Consider the following 20755-nt stretch of genomic DNA (forward strand, 5'->3'; position numbering starts at 1 on the left):
GTACCCAGGAAAAGGTGAAAGATATGAAGTCTTATTTTTGTTTTGTTTACCAAGGCTAGATTCACACTTGTGTGGGCAGTGGGGCTCACGTCTGCTTGGGTATGACAGCCCATTCATTTGAATGGGCTGCCGTACCATGTGAAATGCAGGAAAGAAGTCCCTGCACTACTATGGAAATCGCAGCCTGTACGGGAACCACCAGTACGTCGCCCCCAAAAAAAAAGTGCTATTTGGTGTGGAAGAGGAAGGGGAAGGGAGGAGGAGGACCTTAAAGCACACCTTCCCCTATTTGGTGGAGCTCCACTTAAAACTGGCCATAAAGTGTTTAAAATTCAGCGGGTTCCTGACAACAAATCAGCCAATATTTGCTTAGTGGGGGGCCCTGTTCCCCTTCTGTCCAATAATATTATATAGGATTTATATAGTGCCAACAGTTTGCACAGCGCTTAAAATAAAGGGAGACAATACAGCAACAAAACAATTCAATACAAGAAGGTTATGATGGCCCTGCTCCTGGGAGCTTACAATCTAATAGGGACGGGGCTGGTGGAACAAAAGGTGATAACTGTCAGGGATGAACTGATGGAAGAAATGGAAGATTTGGTTATTAGCTGAAGGCAGGATAGGCCTCCCTGAAGAGAGGAGTTTTCAGGGCACACCTAAAAGTGGACAGAGTAGGAGATAGATACATAGATTGGGGTAGGGAGTTCCAGAGGCGTTTAATATCCTTCAATTGAAAAAAAATCAATGGGGCCGGGTGGAAAATTGTTGAGCAAACAGCATCTGCATCCAAACAGATGCAGCCACTGTGCAGGTATACTGACAGCCACTGCCAGATTACAATAGCCCAGAAGGAGAATTTATCCATAAATTCTCCTTCTGGGCTAACTTGGTTAGCATTGGAGGAATCTTTTAGATTTATTTTGCTCAGCTTGTAGGCTGAACTAAAAAATAGTTTAATAACGTATGGCCAGGTTTATAGGTATAAAACAGCTACTAATGAACAAGGTAACATAGAAATAGGTGTCAAATGTTGGTGGTGCAGTGCAACAGAGTTGTGTATTAATCACAAGAATGGCCTAATAGAATTAGCAATATTTCAGCAGGTATACCTGGCCACATATACGCTATGTACCTGATGTTTGGGCTCACATATATGTCGGGCTGCAATTTCCCTGCGTTTTTTAAAAGGAGTCCAGTGCAGTTTTGTTCACCGGTTCAAGCGCAAATATTTACTTGAAATTGCACCTGAACTGGACTGAAAAAGGCATAAATTCTTTTTAATTACGGACTGTGGCCAGCCCGCAGATATGTGAGCCGGCTCCTTAGAGAAGGCTGTCGGTTCACATACCATGCAAACTGGATGCGGTTCAAAACGCATCCCATTCACATATACACTATATTGTCAAAACTATTGGGACGCCTGCCTTTACATGCACATGAACTTTAATGGCATCCCAGTCTTAGTCTGTAGGGTTCAATATTGAGTTGGTCCACCCTTTGCAGCTATAACAGCTTCAACTCTTCTGGGAAGACTCTCCACAAGGTTTAGGAGCGTGTCTATGGGAATGTTTGACCATTCTTTCCAAAGCGCATTTGTGAGCTCAGGCTCTGAAGTTGGATGAGAACGCCAGGCTCACAGTCTTTGCTCTAATTCATCCCAAAAGTGATCTGTTGGGTTGAGGTCAGGACTCTGTGCAGGCCAATCAAATTCCTCCACCCCAAACTCACTCATCCATGTCTTTATGGACCTTGCTTTGTACACTGGTCCAAATCATTTGGTGGAGGGGGGATTATGGTGTGGGGTTGTTTCTCAGGGGTTGGGCTTGGCCCCTTAGTTCCAGTGAAGGGAACTCTTAAGGCATCAGCATACCAAGACATTTTGGACAATTTCATGCTCCAAACTTTGTGGGAACAGTTTATGGATGGCCCCTTCCTGTTCCAACATGACTGCGCACCAGTGTACAAAGCAAGGTCCATAAAGACATAGATAAGTGAGTTTTGGGTGGAGGAACTTGACTGGCCTGCACAGAGTCCTCACCTCAACCCTATAGAATACCTTTGGGATTAGAGTGGAGACTGCGAGCCAGGCCTTCTCTCCAACATCAGTGCCTGACCTCACAAATGCGCTGCTAGAAGAATGGTCAAACATTCCCATAGACACACTCCTAAACCTTGCAGACAGCCTTCCTAGAATTGAAGTTGAAGCTGTTATAGCTGCAAAGGGTGGTGCCAACTCAATATTGAACCCTATGGATTAAGACTGGGATGCCATTAAAGTTCCTGTGCCTGTAAGGGCAGGCGTCTCAATACTTTTGACAATATAGTGTATATCCGGCTGCAGTTTCCCTGCGTTTTTTTTAGTAGTTCTGGTGCAAATTTTTACTTTTTTTTTACTTTTTTAATTGCACCAGAACCGGACTAAAAAAAGCACAAACTCTTTTTAAAAACGTATATGTGAGCTGGCACCATAGAGAAGGCTGCCGGTTCACATTTCATGCAAACTGAATGCAGGTTAAAATGCATCCCATTCACATATATATATATGAACTGAGCCTAAGGCTGGAGTGCTGTTTCAAAGAAACTATGTAATAGGGAAAATACATAAGTTGCCATACAATGTGACAAGTTTGCTTTAAACAATGATTTGTGATTGGATGTTATAGGTTATTACACTTTGCGCTTTAGGATGACATAAAGAATAAATCAGTGGGGGGGTTTCCGTTGCTGAAATGCTTTACACGGGGAGCTAGCCAGCAAAGGAATCAGGCAGCTGACCAGCGGCTATTAATGGACACCTAAAAATAGGCGCACCCTTAAAATACCACTACTGTCACCATTCCCCCCTCCCCAGGCCATCCCCCCCCCCCACAGCTAGTCCTACTCCAGTCCCACATAGGAACCCTCCGAGGGTGTGCTGTGCAGAGGTTAATGACGTTCAGGCCTCCATCACACCAGACGTCAGTCACTCTAAAAATAACAGTTTATTTCCTCCTTTACCTGCCTAAATTTCGCCCGGGCCTCCTTCTCCTTCATCCTCCCATGGGCCACTAAGTAATCAAACACTTCTCCTGCAAGAAATAAACACATTTATTACACGCGGGTCCTGACCGGACATGTTCAGCACAACATTCATCAGTTTGCTGCGTTCTACAGAAAAGAAAACACAAAGCCTGCTTACCATTTGCCTGGTGTAATGTAATTAATAACATATCTTAAAGAAGAACTCCGCCACTGGATTTAGAGTAGGGACTTTCCACTTCACTTACTGCAACCAAAACTTTACCTCTTTACCATAAAGTTAATATGTCAACCCCAATACCTGATACTGTAACAAACTGCACTGCTGTGTCTGGCCAATCCAAAAGAGATAGAACGTACAGGACAGGGTGGATAACAATCAGTGATTTTTTTTTTTTTTTTTATTTGTAAAAAAACAAATATCAGATTTTTAAAAAATTAAATCAGATTTTTTTTAAAATTTAAATCTGATTTTTTTTTTGTCAAATTGATTTTAATAAAATGCTTTTGGAGTAAAAAATCTGTCTAAAGAGAGTTTTCTATGCAAGATACATTAATAATTTAGTTTATTCAGCATGAAATGGATCTTAGTTATGTAGCATGAGGCTGTATATTCTGCAATGTTTACATTTTTGGTAAACTCTGTCAATGAATCCAAGCTCTGCAAGCTGAGATAACATGCACTGCATTGATTTATTCACACGATTTCACAGTAACCATGAGACAAAACAAAGTTCAGAAATATTCCATTATCCCAATTTTTTTGCAATTCTATGTACACTACAAACTGTATGATTGAATTGCTTCTGATATCGCCGTTTTACTAACCTGACAGCTTGTTATTCTAAATAGAAAACCTTCATTTTGTTTGCAAACATTAAAGATTCTAACTACCAGCAAGAATAAGTCCTTTCCTTTAAAGAGCACCTGTCATTTCACATCCATCATGGCAGCGCCTGTTAGCGGGCATCCACTCCCCTGCTGTCGCCACGTCCCTCAACTTGTTGTGTCACTGCCGCATCACCAGTCGCCCCATTAAAGTGAATGAGACTGTCGGTGAGTCAACAGCGGGTCAGAGGAGGAGCTGCTGCGGGTCAGAGATGACAGTTGCTCTTTAACAATTATGATTTAAATCAAGCCTTTTTACTAGTGATTTGAATCAAACCCATCCTGGTACAGGAACAAATGAAGCACCCAATTTACTAGTAGAAATGATTTTTTTTGTTAAGTCCCGCATTAGTAAGATGAGTTTCAAATGAATCAGTACCCAGAACATTCTCATTTTTACTGTACATTAACACTCAGTAAACTATAAATAAAACAAGACATCCTTCATCTCTGTAGATACAGGCACTGTGAAACTATTCACTTTCAAAAAATTCACATCAGAAGCACCAAAGTCATCCAAGTCATTCTTTCAGCAGCTCAGCTCCCAATCAGCAGAAACTCCAAGGGTCTTCTCTAGAAATACAATAGGCATTTCAGCAGGAACGTGGGGGGAACGCAGTTCCGGCACCTCCAGCACTGAATTTATGTAATGGCAAGAGGTAATGAAGTGTGCTAGATGGTCTATTAATGCTGGATGCTGGGGAATCATTTGTTGCTGGTGGTGGATTAATTGTTGCTGGGGGTCCATTTTTGCGGGGAGGGATCTACTGTTGTTGGCTGATGGAGGTTCAATTAATGCTGGCTGATTGGAAATCTATTGCTGCTGGCAGACAGATCCTCTTGGGATGTATGTTTGATGGGGTGGATCTATTGTTGCTGAGGGGTATCTTTTGTTGTTGCTGGGTGAAAGGGATGTATTGTTGCTGGCTGCAGGGGATCTATTTTTCTGCTGGACCTTCAGTTCTTGCCAGCGCTGGAGACCGCAAATCCGGAAGAAAGGCCGGGGGAACATGTGATACCTCTCAGCAGTGACCGGGCGCCGCTGGGAGGGCTTCGTTCTAAGGTAAGCCTTTCATAATGTGCTAGTATGCACATTATTCCATCGTCTTGCAGGCTTTTTTTTTTTCCAGCGGTTTACTACCGCTTTAACCAGACATTAATAGAAGTCACAAGACTGCTCTAACTGCTGAAAAAAAGGTAATTAGCAGTTTATATTTACTAAAATATGAGAAAGCCTCCTGTTCTCTTTGTGTTGCATCCCTGGTGTTCCTGCCAGTCCCTCTGCTTCCCTATTAAAAACTGACCACACTAAGCAGAAAAGCACACTGTGATCAGTTCTCTAGCTATGCAGGAAACTCAGTGTGCTCTCTTCCAATGATCAGACTTGTCCTGACACGCCCCCACTGCATAGCCATTCACTGGGAAGCTCAGTGTAACGCTGCTTCTCCTCCCCTAGCGCTTATGCAGCTGAGATCAAATGGAATGTGATTTCTTATAAAAAAAAGGGGGGGGGGAAAGGTATTTATAATGTATTTGTTAGATCTATACACAAACGTTTTGCCTTTCATTTCTATTTTAAACTGAATGGGTTGTTTTAAAAGGTGATCGTTTACAATCACATTAAGGCCTTGTACATATGGACTTTGTCCTGTATAAGAGTAGTGCTTATAGCAAGTTTTTAGAAAGCATTGGTAAAGCTTTCAGGCAGCTTCAAGTTGCTCTTTTTGGCACCATTCAGGTTAAAAGCTACGTTCACCTTTTTAAGAAAATCATCTATGCACACAAAGGGCCCCAGTAGGATAAAATACATTGTGGAAGTCCATGATTAAGCCCCAGTAATCACAATAGGCAATGGTAGTGGCAATATGGGATTCTTTTGGTGTCATACACAAAAGAAAAAAAAAAAAAAAAAAAAGATAAAAAATGTACATAGTTTATTGGTAGAAACTTAATTTCATAAAAATTAGAAGATATATACACATAGTCATAGTATGTTCACCATACGAGGGGAGGCCAATATGTTCTTACCCTCTCCATGATCTAGATGTGCTAGGGATATGAAATTGCAGGTTTATAGTTGGATATCTTAGTAATATGCATGCCAATTTTTGTTTTTGTAGGTCATGGTGAATTATAGTTAGAGCCAAGAGAAATGGAGTAGGTGTCATGCCGGACCAAGTTAAATACCAAGCCGTGATTAGGTTTCTCCATCTTCAAGGGAAATCGGCCCAAAGAATCCATGAAGAGATGTCAGCTGTGTATGGAGAGGATTGTCCATCATATGAGACTGTCAAATTATAGAAGAGAGAATTCAAGTGTGGTCGCACAAAAATACAGGATGACCCAAAGGAAGGTCGTCCGTCAACTGCCACAGAACCAAGTGTGGTGGCCAAAGTTGAGCAGCTAGTTCTTGAAGATAGACGTGTGACTATTATTTTCTTAGCTAGGGAGGTGAACATTAGTAAAGGGTCCGTTTACAACATACTACATACCATCTTACATATGAGCAAAGTGGCTGCACGTTTGGTTTCCAGGTTACGGACACCTTTCCATTCAAAAATGTGCACAAAAGCATTTTGGACCTGTACCAACTGTCACTTTTGTTTGTGATTATGGGTATGAATCTCTGCCCCATCCACCTTACTCACCTGACCTGGCACCTTCGGACTTCTTCCCGTTTCCAAATCTGAAGAAATATTTACAGGGAAGACATTTCCACAATGATGAGGGAATCATTACTGAAGTTGATAGCTGGTTTTCCTCCAAATCTGCATACTTCAACGCAGATGGTATTAAAGGACTGTGCTACAGATATGAGAAGTGTGTAACCATAGGAGGTGGCTATGTAAAGAAGGAAGAGTCAGTGGACTAAATTTCAGATCCCTAGCACATCTGGGTCTTGGTGAGGGCAAGAACGTATTGGCCTCCCCTCGTATATAGCGGTGTCATGGTCGTGTTCCCAACATGTTTTGCCTGTCAAGGCTTCTTCGGGGGATTTTGGAGACCATTATTAGTACACAAGCTATCAAGACAAGTAACAAGATATTACAGCAATGTTGTGAACATACTATGACAATGTAACCAAGATGTGTATATACAGTGAGGGAAAAAAGTATTTGATCCCCTGCCGATTTTGTACGTTTGCCCACTGACAAGAAAATGATTAGTCTATAATTTTAATGGTAGGTTTATTTTAACAGTGATAGACAGAACAACAACAAAAATATCCAGAAAAACGCATTTCAAAAGAGTTATAAATGGAATTGCATTTTAATGAGTGAAATAAGTATTTGATCAATCAGCAAGATTTCTGGCTTCCAGGTATCTATACAGGTAAAGAGCTGAGATTAGGAGCACTCTCTTAAAGGAAGTACTCCTAATCTTAGCTTATTACTTGTATAAAAGGCACCTGTCCACAGAAGCAATCAGATTCCAATCTCTCCACCATGGCCAAGACCAAAGAGCTGTCCAAGGATATCAGGGACAAGATTGTAGACCTACACAAGGCTGGAATGGGCTACAAGATCATCGCCAAGCAGCTTGGAGAGAGGGTGACAACAGTTGGTGTGATTACTCGCAAATGGAAGAAACACAAAATAACTAACTGTCAGTCTCCCTCGGTCTGGGGCTCCATGCAAGATCTCACCTCGTGGAGTTTCAATGATCATGAGAACGGTGAGGAATCAGCTCAGAACTACACAGAAGAATCTTGCCAATGATCTCAAGGTAGCTGGGACCATAGTCACCAAGAAAACAATTGGTAACACACTATGCTGTGAAAGACTGAAAGTACAGGCCCGTCTGAAGTTTGTTAATGAACATCTGAATGATTCAGAGGAGAACTGAAAGTGTTGTAGTCAGATGAGACGAAAATTAAGCTCTGTGGCATCAACTCAACTCTCCGTGTTTGGAGGAGGAGGAATGCTGCCTATGACCCAAAGAACACCATCCCCACCTTCAAACATGGAGATGGAAACATTATTCTTTGGGGGTGCTTTTCTGCTAAGGGACAGGACAACTTTGCCGCATCAAAGTGGCGATGGACGGGGCCGTGTCCCGTAAATCTTGGGTGAGAACATCCTTCCTCCAGCCAGGGCATTGAAAATGGGTTGTGGATGGGTATTCTAGCATGACAATGACCCAAAACATACGGCTAATGGCTTGGAGTGGGACAAAATCTCTTATGAGATGTGTGCAAACCTGGTGACCAACTACAAGAAACGTCTGACCTCTGTGATTGCCAACAAGAGTTTTGCCACCAAGTACTAAGTCACGTTTTGTGAAGGGGTAAAATAATTATTTCACTCAAAATGCAAATCAATTTATAACTTTTTTGAAATGCGCTTTTCTGGATATTTTTGTTGTTATTCTGTCTCTCTCTGTTAAAATAAACCTACCAATAAAATTACAGACTGATCATTTGTCAGTGGGCAAACGTACAAAATCAGCAGGGGATCAAATACATTTTAACCCTCACTGTATATTGTAATTTTTATGAATTAAAATTTGATGTACCAATAAACTATGTCAATTTTATCTCTTTTTCTCTTTGTGTATGGCACCAACAAAAATCCTATATTACCACGACCATTGCCCAAGTTTGAAATTTGCTAAAAGCTTTGCAAATACTTTGTAAAACCTCGCTGTACTCAACGCTTTTTCACATACTGAATTTTGTAAATACCAGGCCTTATAATGCGGACGATGCAACAGCAGGGGGTAGGAGCATTCAAATCCCTGAAATGCGTACGAAGAGCCGGGAACTCAGATGAAGATAAATACAAATAAAGCCAGCTCACTATATGCCATCTTTAACTGAAATATCGCTTTAGGGTGGAATGACACTACTGCGCATATCAATATATAGAATAAGATGAAAGGGGAAAAATTCTAGAATATAGACTCATTACATACAGCGACATTATGCATTGGGCTGGGGCACAAAAGGAGTGTCCTTGAGATATTATCCAGAAATGAGTCATTAACTGGAGGAGATTTCCCACGCTAAAGCTCACCTGTCTCCCTCCCAGTGGTGCTTGATAAACAGCAGCCGCATGTAACCTAATGTACCAGCAAATGCTGATGCAGCTGTAATATAATAAAAGCTGAACAGATTGACTTAGTATTCAACTGCCGGCCTCTTTATGCAGCTGGATGAACCCTCTGCCAAATTCCTCATTAAGTTTATATAAGTACAATTGAGTTAACACGGAGAAGCCTTCACTTCCCGAGGTATGTTACAGATCACATTTACACCAATTACTTCTCTTTTTTATGACTTTGCCTCCCCCCCAATTAAAGGAGAATTTCAGCGCCAAAATGAGCATAAAAAACAGCTGCCTGTCCAGGTCTTCATTTTGATTTTGGATGCAGTTCTAAAAGCTGATAGTCTGCATCCGATCTCTGTCTCCCGCGACCTTAAAGAGTAACTCCACTTTGTTGAGAAAAAAAAAAAACACACACTCCCCTCTGGTTGCTCCATTGCAGGGATTTAATAAATGTTGCAAAAGGAACCCCACAATGGGGTATGGAAGGGAACTAGGATTATATGATACACAGGAAATAATATTGAGAATGAAAGTAATGTAAAGATAAAAATTACAAAATTTATTATATCAATATATAAAAAATGCTTTATCCCTTGTGCTGACCTTTGGGATCTATGGGACCTTGCATGGCACTGCTTATAAGCCACAGACACCGTTTCTTTTTTCTATAAATACACCGGCTATTGTAGTTGATACATTGTGAGTATTGTTACTAAGACTATGATGTTTGGCAATATCTGTTTGTTTTTACACATTTTTTTGTAGTTTGGGATATTATCCTATATGTAATTTATTTCTAGATATGCTTCTCAAATGGATATCATCACGTCCTGAAGAAGACAATTTGTTGAAACGCGTTGGGATCTTTATGTCCGCTTAGTTCAGCTGTATTTTACACACATGAAGCTTACCCCTTTGTATTTATCATATTGAAATTACTGCGTGACTTTTTATTTTAACGGTGTTGCTAAAATGTCTTTCCTCTTTTGAGGTTTTTATATATTGATAATAAATTTTGTAATTTTTTTTATCTTTACATTACTTTCATTCTCCATATTATTTCCTGGGTATCGTATAGTCCCAATTCCCCTCCATAACCCATTTCGGGGTTCCTTTTGCATTGTATTACAGGGATAGACACCCTCTTCTCCAATTTTTCTGGGCCCAGGAACCTAGCTACATTCATTTTTAATAAACTTTGTTGCAGATGCCTATCTTTTGTTATTCTGAAGAAATAGCTGTTTGTCTGTGTCCATGCGCAAAGTGAATCTAATGGGAGGGACTTTATAATTATTAATCAGCTGCTGCACTTGCAAAGTTCTGAGAAAAGTGGTGGGATCTGCATCCCTTTAGATGTGATTTTGCTTTGGGAATAGGTCACCAAAAATGACATTTTTGTTGCAGGGGATGCCCAAATCTGAATGCATCTTAGTGTAGACTTCTGGGAAAATCAGTGAGCCAATCACACAAGCAGGAAATAACATGTTGAAGAGGGGGCACCTATCTGTACACCATCTGTGTGCAGAACACCTCCAGGCTGCCATATTGCATTGCATTTTACTGAAAATTATAGAGCTGCAGAATGAAAAAGGAAAAGTAATTTTAATAACATCCAATTACAATATGACTTGTGTAGCAATTGTATTGCTAGATTATTTTTTCTTCTATGGGGTAATCTTTTAAAGCTGAACTTGATTTTAAAAAACAAAAACCCTAGCAAGAGTTAAATGTTAGTCTAGGGGTAGAGGAATATGCTGTAATATTTATCCTAATTATCAGTCTCTCAGAGCCCTCCCTCTCGTATGCTCTGGATGGGCCCTTGCAGTCCAAATGTACAATGCGGGTCTACTGGTCCTGCATTGTACATGCTGTCAGAGTGTGACCTCTGGACAGAGAGGCTTATGGGGACTGGGGTCACACAGCATGGTGGAAGCATTATGGAGCAAGGACTAAGGTAAGTATTACAGCTTATTCTTCTAACCCTAGACTTAGGCCGGTCATACACTGTTTGAATCTGATTCGAACTGTTGATCAATCGATTAACTTGGGTACAACCAGCCTGTTGGATTCTGTTACGATTATTGCTAGCGGCTACTATAGCCACTAGTGATAAGCAATGTCTTCTCCTGGCAGGGGCGGCTTCCCCCCATCACCCCCACGCAGGGAGCAGGCAATAGCTCGGCAGAAAAGAAATATGCATCGTCTAAATCCCAAACAGTGTTGTCAGCCCTGCCCAGCTCTCTTCTGCTGGACTAGAGTACACCTCTCACTCTACTTATCTCCATAACATAAGGAGGTGTTCTGCAGTCCAGCAAGGGATAACGCTCAGGCAGGGTTAGCAACAATGCTTGGGATGTCAGTGCAGAAAAGGTAGCATAGTCAGCTCACTAAAGGGAGTTAGGAGCTCACTGGATTTCTGGCAAGGTCATTTTTCTGTATTTGCAGCTTTTTATATAAATAATCCTCATACCTCTCTGCACAAATGATCTTGCGAACATCTGGCTTATGGACAATCTCTAGCAAATGTTTAAAGTGATTGTAGAGTCTCCTTTTTTTCTTGTATTAAAATAACAAACATGTTATACTTACCTCCTCTGTGAAGTGGTTTTGCACAGGACAGCCCAGATCCTCCTCTTCTGGCCCCGGCTGGCAAGCAGCTTGCTATGGGGGCACCCGAGCCGAGCTGCAGCTCCGTGTATTAATTCAGACTCTGACCTGTGGTTTGGCTCCGCCCCTCTCTCTCCTGATTGGCTGAGGTTGATTTACAGTAGCGGGAGCCAATGGCGCCCCTGCTGTGTCTCAGCCATGCAGGAAGGAGAGTCCCGGGCGGCCGAGGCACTCGTGGACATCGCTGGATAGAGATGGGGCACAAGTAAGTATTAGGGGGGCTGCTGCACACAGAAGGCTTTTTATCTTAATGCATAGAATGCATTAAGATAAAAAACCTTCTGACTTTATAACCACTTTAAGGACACCTTTAGTATTTTCCTGCTTATTTGATTGGCTCATTGCTCTAGCCTGTACATTTTCTTCTATTATAACTCACACTGATCACGTGACAATAGCAGGCAGACCCTTTCCGTTTAGCAAGTGGCTAGTAGGTAGGTTTGCCTTTACAGAGAATACCCAGGTTAAAGTCTACAATAGATTTTGATACAATTCTTTACTATGTTTGTAACTAAACTAGAGAGGATTCCTTTTTGTCTCCCTGATCAAAAGTGGAGTTTCGCTTTAAGAGCTGCAATGTCAAACAACTTGCCTGCCCTTCACATTATGAAAACAAATCCACGTGCGGCTCATTTCCCCGGCTGACTTTTGATGAATTCAGTCTGATTGAGCTTACCTACCGCATTTGTATTGATCTAGATAAAATGAATTTCAATGCACGGGGCTAAGCTGGCAAATTCTATCACCCAGCAAGAAAATCTCCTTCCTGACTCCAGAGTCTGTCTGCATCAATAATGACTTTCACCTGCCTGGAAGTCTACTGGCTCCTTTCCATTCCTCCTATGACCACGTTCCCATTCTGTTCAAGACACCGAACAACCATTATTTTATTACTAAGAGCCCTTTCACACTGGGGCGGCGTCGGCGGTAAAACGGCGCTATTATTAGTGGCGTTTTACCGTCGGTATGCGGCCGCTAGTGTTTTACCCCCCCCAGCGGCCGAGAAAGGGTTAAATACCACCGCAAAGCGCCTCTGCAGAGGGGCTTTGCCGGCGGTATAGCCGCGCTGTCCCATTGATTTCAATGGGCAGGAGCGGTAAAGGAGCGGTATACACACCGCTCCTTCACCGTTCCGAAGATGCTGCTTGCAGGACTTTTTTTACCGTCCTGCCAGCGCATCGCTCCAGTGTGAAAGCCCTAGGGGCTTTCACACTGGATACACAGCAGCGGCACTTTCGGGTCGGTTTGCAGGCGCTATTATTAGCGCAATAGCGCCTGCAAACCGCCCCAGTGTGAAAGGGCTCTAAGGACTACATGTTCTACAAACATAAAACGGGGGCAATTTTATTTATCTTGTGTGTTACAGAAAATGTATAAAATGTCATTACACTATCTATAGCTGACCTGCAGCACTTGAGGGATGCTCAGAGGCCAAGAGTGAAACAATATGAGCCTCCAACTGTAATGCCGTGTACACACGACCGGATCTCGACAGCAAAGGTCAGACGTAACGAATCCACCGGACAATCCGATCGTGTGGGGGCTTCATCGGACCTTTGCGGTCGAAAAATCAGATGGACTTTAGATTTGGAACATGTTTCTAATCTTTCCAAGGGACTCTAGTCCGGTCGAAGAATCCGTTTGTCTGTATGCTAGTCCAACGGACTAAAACCGACGCTAGGGCAGCTATTGGCTACTGGCTATCAACTTCCTTATTAGTCCGGTTGTACGTCATCACGGTCGAAACGATCGGACTTTGGTGTGATCGTGTGTAGGCAAGACCGATTCGTTGGAACTCCGTCGGAAATCTGTCGAAAAGTCCTTCGGAGTTCAGGCAGACGAGAAGTCCACTCGTGTGTACACGGTATTACTTTGTTTTTTATATACATAACCATTCTACGTAAAAGCACTTTGAAGCAATCTTTAATTTACTTCTCTAGCTATGGGCACTGTGGAGAAATTCATCCTCAAAGATCATAAAAGACACATGAAATCTCAGTTTTTCACTATTTTCTATTACAGCAAAATCCTGGCAGACTGTCGGCTCTTTATTGTAAAACACACAGCAGGTGATTCTAAGCTTTTAGAAAGCAACAGAAACCTGATTTGAAGCTCTGTTCACATCTAGCTGTTTTTGGGTGTTTTTCTGCTGTAAGCCTCAGCTCTAAAAACGACCAACAAGACAAATCCCATTCATTTCAATGGCCCCGGTTTTGTCATTTGAAGCAAAACGCCTGAAGCTCAAAAAAGTACAGGAGCTTCTTTTTTGGCAGATTACAGGCCTTTTCTGCTCTTTACATTGGTGACCTTTTGACCTATACAAAATTGCAGCAAAAATCGTGCGACTTTTTGCCTGAAAATAAAACGCCAAGATGTGAACAGCGCCTTATGCCACGTACACACGAGCGGACTTTCCGACAGACTTTCTGAACCAACGGACTTGGCCACACATGATAGGACTAAGCCTGTTCATAAGTCCGTTCGGTTTGAACGTGATGACTTAAACGGGACTAAAAAAGGAAGTTCAATAGCCAGTAGCCAATAGCTTCCCTTGCGTTGTATTTGGTCCGTGGACCAGCACACAGATGAACAGTTTTCCCAATTTTAGTCCGTTGGACAAATTTGAAACATGTTCTATTTCTAGGTCCGTCGGATTTTTATCCCGAAAAGCTATCGGACTAGCCCACACACTATCGGATTGTCTGCCGGACTAATCCCCTTGGCCCTAGTCCACAGGAAAGTCCACTCGTGTGTATGCAGCATTAGGGTTTTTGGGCCTAAAGCGGAGTTCCAGAGTGACAGCTTGCGGCTTCACAGCCGGGTGTGCACTGTGCATGCGTGAGTCGCGCTGCGCCTCCTTAATGGCCGGCAATCTCCTGGGACATGTCCCAGAAGATAGCAGGGAGGGAGGGAGAGAGGAGAACTTCCGCTCGAGTTGCCTAGGTGGCCCGAGCAGAGGTCAGAGCAGGTACCTGTCAAAACTGAATACCTACTACCCCCCCCAAAAAACGACATGCCGAATGTGGCATAAGAAGGGGGGGGTGGGGATTCTTAAAGCGGAACTTCCCCTTTTGGGCGGAGCTCCACTTTAAGGTGGTTATAAACCTTTACATATACCCAATGAAGTGACTGGCCTCAGGTTATACACAGACATAAAACAAATCCTCCTACATAAGTTTTACCTGTTTATCTGTCTTCTCTTCTCTACAGCTGTTTAAAGTGCTGAATTTTAAAAGCTTGTCTGAGAGTTCAGAAAAAAGGGGGCAAAGAACTGATGTCAGGCAGACATGATCGAACCCTCTATTCACTCCTATGGAGCAGTGGATGTCAGCAGTGACTTGTTCGTTGACACCCGCTGCTATATGATCCGATCCTGTCCGTGAAATCCAGATGGATGGTGACCCTATTTTCGATCCGACTCGCGGATTTGATCAAATGGGATCGGATGAAAAAATGGACAGGCGGTCCATTTTCATCCGATCTCTCCATAGAAAACAGCGGGGCTCTGACAGGTTCGTCTCAGCATAGTGAGTGGAGACAGACCTGATATCCGCCTGCTCAGCGGGAATCGGCCGAGATTCGAATCGTGTACAGGCAAGGCTGAATGTACCAAGTTGATCGATCGATTGGGGCAGCAAGCCCCTAGCAATAATCACTGTATTCTCCCAGGAGGGAAAATACAATGGTTCAGTGGGAGGGATTCTCCTGACTTTAAGGATCTTCACTTTAATCATAAGACTGTAGTTTTCAAATCTCATTAAAATCAACTGAAAATAATGGCCACTTTTTTTGAAAATAATTATCCTGAACCTTGTGTCCTAAAGTGGAACTAAAGTCTAAATTTAAAAAATTGTCAGGAGGCTGGCTCTTTATTGCAGAAGAGACATGCAATGCAATCAAAATCATACTTGCGGTCTTAAAATGTACACTGTGCTACACATGGGCAGCTCAGTAGATTCCTGGCATGGTGTCCTTAGTAGAAACCTTTCAATGGAAACAATAGTTGTGGTGACAACCAGGTATTTGGAGAGATTTCCTCTCACTTCCTTTTGGATATGGGACAGGAAATGAGAAAATCTCTCCGATGAGTCACAGATGACAAAAAAAAAAACTGGCATGGATTATAACCCTCCCTTGACTATAGTTCTTCTTTAAGGGTGGGTTCATGTCCGGCTTGCAGTGCAGAATCCGGTGCGTTTCTGTTCACTGGTTTAAGTGCGATTCAGGTGCTAAATTTTAGCCCGAGTTCGCACCTGAACCGAACCCAAAAAACACACAGGACCCTTTTCAAAACTGGACCGCGGCCACCCTGGACATGTTTGAACCGACTCCACTGAGAGACGGTCACATTGACATGTTATGCAACTTGGATGCGGTAAAAACGCATCCAATTCGCAAATATGTGAACCCAGCCTAATTCCTAAGCATGCACGGGAAGAAGCCGGGGAGAAGATGCTGGCGCCAGTGAGTGCATTGCATGTGAATTTTCACTAATACATTATTGTGTGTTGGGGTGCCATTCACAAGGTTTAATTTACTCATCAATAAAATAACACAAAAATAAATAGAAATAAAGAAGCCACTTACCCCCACTAGCATATTCCATTATTAAATATAAGGTCTTCTCAGTTTCAATGACTTCAAAAAGTTTTACTGGAACAGAAAGAAAAAACAATCTTATTTCCATAGGGCCCATCTTGTTACATAGTATTCCTAAACAAAATTCCAATTGTACAACAACCCTAAACAGACCTGCTGCTTTTGAAGGATCTTATCCATCAGTTCTGAAGTAAAATACCAAAGTACTTTATGTATATTTTCTATGTTATCCTTTAAGGTTCAAAATAGATAGCCTGACTCTCAGCTGAGAATAGGCCTTTGGAGTCCATTTTGGTACAAGCCTCCTACAAATGCTATCCATCTACAGCTGATGTCCTTCTAATGCCCTCATCCCTTCCGAAAAAGGAACCTCGTCCTCCCTGCTACTGCTCAGTCTTGTTCACTGCTTGCCAACTGACAATGCCTGAAGAGATAATGTCATTCAGGTGACAATGACGGAGTCTCCTGATAGCTAACCTCACCCTGCAAGGCATACTTACCCATCCACACTCCTTCACTGCTACATACGAGCCCTTGCTCCTGTTGTTCTAATGGAGAACGTGACTTCCATTTGGCAGTGATTTCAGAAGCTCCAATAGCGGAGGTTTACCTTACTGGGGATGGGGGTATCAGGAGACATAGTCATTTGGTCCTAAATTTGCAGCTGACAGTGAATTTAATTTGTTAATGCACTACCTGAAGGTTATATGTCATGTACATGGCTTGTCCTTCAACTAGACACCATTAGACCAGGAGTGTCAAACTCAAATTTCATCGCAGGCTGCATCAGCATTATGGTTGCCCTCAAAGGGCAGGTTGTATCTGTAAGAGCCCATTCACACCTGAGCGTTTTGTAGCTTGAAGCCTGAAGCTACAAAACGCTTGAGGGGAAAAAATCCATTATTCTCTATGGAGATGGTTCACATCTCCACTCCAAGTCGCCTGAAGCTCAAACAAGTTCTGGACCCTTTTCTGTTGCGCGAATCAGGCAGATTTGGGCGTTTTTGGAGCAGGAAGCAGATAACAAAATCTAACAACATAGCAACAAATGATGAAACAGATGATCATTTTTCCTATTGGCTAATAAAAAAAATGCCAAAGCTCAAAAACGCCGGACAACGCTGCATGGAAACGCGCAAATATGCCCGAAAAAATGAGCGACAAAACGCCGGAAGAAACGCTCAAAAACACTACGCTCAGGTGTGAATGCAGCCTAAGACTGGATGTGCAGAGCACCCCACTCCCCCTTACATCAGATGTCAAGAGCCCCCCCACCATCAGAAGTCCCCCTACCCTCCCTTACATCACAGTGCACCCCCGTTATTGTGTGCTGCTGCCGGGAAGAAGCTGGGGACAGAGCTGGGAAGCAGAAAGTTCAGAGTCTGGAGAAGGACCAGAGTAGGGCTGGAGTCAGCTGACAACTGCTGAGCCAAGTTGGGGGTAGAGACAAGAGGGGTTCTGCAGTAGCAGGAGAGGTGCGAGAGCCACATGAAATGGCCTGGTGGGCTGGATTCGGCCTAGCGGGCCTTATTAGACACATGTGCCTTAGACCAAACAAACCATTTTGGCATGACTTTGCGATGTACATAAAAAAAAAAAATGTTAGGAAAGGAATCTAAAAATGTACAATGCAGATTGAAAAACAGAAAGTTCCTCTTTATGGGTCAGATCATCCAAAATTGATCTTTTTGGAACTGGAAAATGCTGGTAAACCCAGCCTAGCAGATTCTTATTTCTTTCAGGGTCTCTGGTACTGAGATTTCAGAGACTGAGTCCCTGGCTTTATTGACCCGCTGCAGCCAGGACAAGGAGGTCCCACTCTCTCTGCTGGAGTTTTAACTTCATTTATATTTGTCAGCTTGCCACAGGTGATATGGAAACTCAAATATGGCCAGCAACTATGGAAGGGGAATCTCCCTGTTGGGGTCTTTAATGCTGCGTACACACGGTCGGAATTTCCGATAACAAAATGTTCGATGTGAGCTTGTTGTCGGAAATTCCGACAGTGAGAGTTTGTTGTCGGAATTTCCGACAACAAAAATTTGGGAGCTGGTTCTCAAATTTTCCGACAACAAAATCCGCTGTCGGAAATTCCGATTGTGTGTACACAATTCCAACGCACCAAACTCCACGCATGCTCGGAATCAAGCAGAAGAGCCGCACTGGCTATTGAACTTCATTTTTCTCGGCTCCTCGTACGTGTTGTACATCACCGCGTTCTTGACGTTCGGAATTTCTGACAACATTTGTGCGACTGTGTGTATGCAAGACAAGTTTGAGCCAACATCCGTCGGAAATAAATCCAGAATTTTGTTGTCGGAATATCCAATTGTGTGTGCGCGGCATAAGAGTTATAAGAGCTCATCCGGTCATTAAAGCTGACCATTGATGGGGTCTCCCACTGTCTACCATCAGATTTTGATTACAGATTGATGGATCTGTAAGACATATACACTCACCAGCCACTTTATTAGGTACACCTTGCTAGTACCGAGTTGGACACCATTTTGCCTTCAGAACTGCCTTAATTCTTCATGGCATAGATTCAACAAGGTGTTGGAAACATTCCTCAGAGATTTTGGTCCATATTGACATGATAGCATCACGCAGTTGCAGCAGATTTGTCGGCTGCACATCCATGATGCGAATCTCCTGTTCCACCACATTCTAAAGGTGCTCTATTGGATTGAGATCTGGTGACTGTGGAGGCCATTGGAGTACAGTGATCTCATTGTCATGTTCAAGAAACCAGTGGTGAGATGATTGGAGCTTTGTGACATGGTGCATTATCCTGCTGAAAGGAGCCATCAGAAGATGGGGACACTGTAGTCATAAAGGGATGGACATGGTCAGCAACAATACTCAGGTAGGCCGTGGCAATTAAACGATGCTCAATTGGTACTAAGGGGCCCAAAGTGTGCCAAGAAAATATCCCCCACACCATTACACCACCACCAGCCTGAACCATTGGTACAAGGCAGGATGGATCCATACTTTCATGTTTACTCCAAATTCCGACCCTACCATCTGAATGTCGCAGCTGAAAGCAAGACTCATCAGACCAGGCAACGTTTTTCCAATCTTTTATTGTCCAATTTTAGTGAGCTTGTGTGAACTGTAGCCTCAGTTTCCTGTTAGCTGAAAGGAGTGGCACCCGGTGTGGTCTTCTACTGCTGTAGCCCATCTGTTTCAAGGTTTGAAGTGTTCTGCATTCAGAGATGGTATTCTGCATACCTTGGTTGTAAGAAGTGGTTATTTGAGTTACTGTTGCCTTTCCATCATCTCGAACCAGTCTGCCAGTTCTTCTCTGACATGAGAAAAAAGGAAAGGGATCGACCACTAGAGTACTGGCCTTTTTCACAAAGAGGATTCTGCCAACATCCCAAGCACATTTAATTGCAGAAAATGATGACCCCAATTAGGACCTTTAAGGCAGAATGTGAAAAGCAGTAAAGATACAAATATTTTAAAAAGTTCACAAAATTTTATTAGAATTGATACAAGAAAGTTGACCACATGGTCTAAACTACATCACATCATCAAATCCATCGCATGAGGACATCAAAGACACGTATACTTGGAGGACCCTGAAGCTGAGATCAATTAGAACATCATGTTGGCCCTGATAAGCTGAAGGGACAACATTCTTGTGCATGTTCTTGCTCGGTGAACATCCACGAGAATTTTGGCCCTTCACCTTATCAGGGCCAACATGATGTTCTAATTGATCTCAGCTTCAGGGTCCTCCAAGTATACGTGTCTTTGATGTCCTCATGCGATGGATTTGATGATGTGATGTAGTTTAGACCATGTGGTCAACTTTCTTGTATCAATTCTAATAAAATTTTGTATACTTTTTAAAATTTTTGTTATATAGCTTTACGGTTTTTCACATTCTGCCTTAAAAGTCCCAATTGGGGTAATAATTTTCTACAATTAAATTCTCCTCTGACATCAACAAGGCATTTTCATCCAGACAACTGCCACTCACTGGATATTTTCTCTTTTACTGACCATTCTCTGTAAACCCGGGTGATGGTTGTGTGTGAATATCCCAGTAGATCAACAGTTTTTGAAATACTCAGACCAGCCGATCTCGCACCAACAAACCTGCCACGTTCAAAGTCACTTAAATCACCTTTCTTCACCATTCTGATGCTTGGTTTGAAGTTCAGCAAGTCATCTTCACCACGTCTAGATGCATAAATTCATTGAGCTGCTGCCATGTGATTGGTCGACTAGCAATTTGTGTTACCAAGCAATTAAACAGGAGTACCTAATAAAGTGTCCGGTCTATAGTAATAAAGAGGTGGAGTGTATGTCTCTATTGTAGACAATGGATCAATGCTGGGCCTGCTGGATGCTCATCTCCCCACTCCCCACTCTTTCCTCTTCTATTTTTTCATTCTAGGTTTCCATGTGCTAAAGTAAGCAAGCCATGTGGATCTTTGACATGCTAACTATGCAATTGTTATGACTGTTATGATGGTGGGTGCCTTTGCTGGTCTTTAACATAACAGTCCTACTAACTG

The 20755-nt window shown here is 42.6% G+C and overlaps 1 protein-coding gene across 2 annotated transcripts in view; it reads right to left on the reverse strand.

Annotated features, from left to right (window-relative positions):
• Positions 1-20755, reverse strand: part of MARK1 (microtubule affinity regulating kinase 1) — a 229339-nt gene that overhangs the window by 80692 nt on the left and 127892 nt on the right. For both annotated transcript variants that reach the window (XR_012244007.1, XM_073628355.1), the window contains exons 5-6: positions 16212-16277; positions 3001-3071 (exon numbers count right to left, since the gene is read on the reverse strand). Coding sequence is in view for 1 of the 2 variants with exons in the window: in XM_073628355.1 (XP_073484456.1) it covers positions 3001-3071; positions 16212-16277 (137 nt within the window). In the remaining variant the exon portion in view is untranslated. The remainder of the gene's footprint in view (positions 1-3000; positions 3072-16211; positions 16278-20755) is intronic.

This window comes from Aquarana catesbeiana, linkage group LG04 (genome assembly GCF_042186555.1).
Source record: "Aquarana catesbeiana isolate 2022-GZ linkage group LG04, ASM4218655v1, whole genome shotgun sequence".
In the NCBI taxonomy this organism is placed as follows: domain Eukaryota; kingdom Metazoa; phylum Chordata; class Amphibia; order Anura; family Ranidae; genus Aquarana; species Aquarana catesbeiana.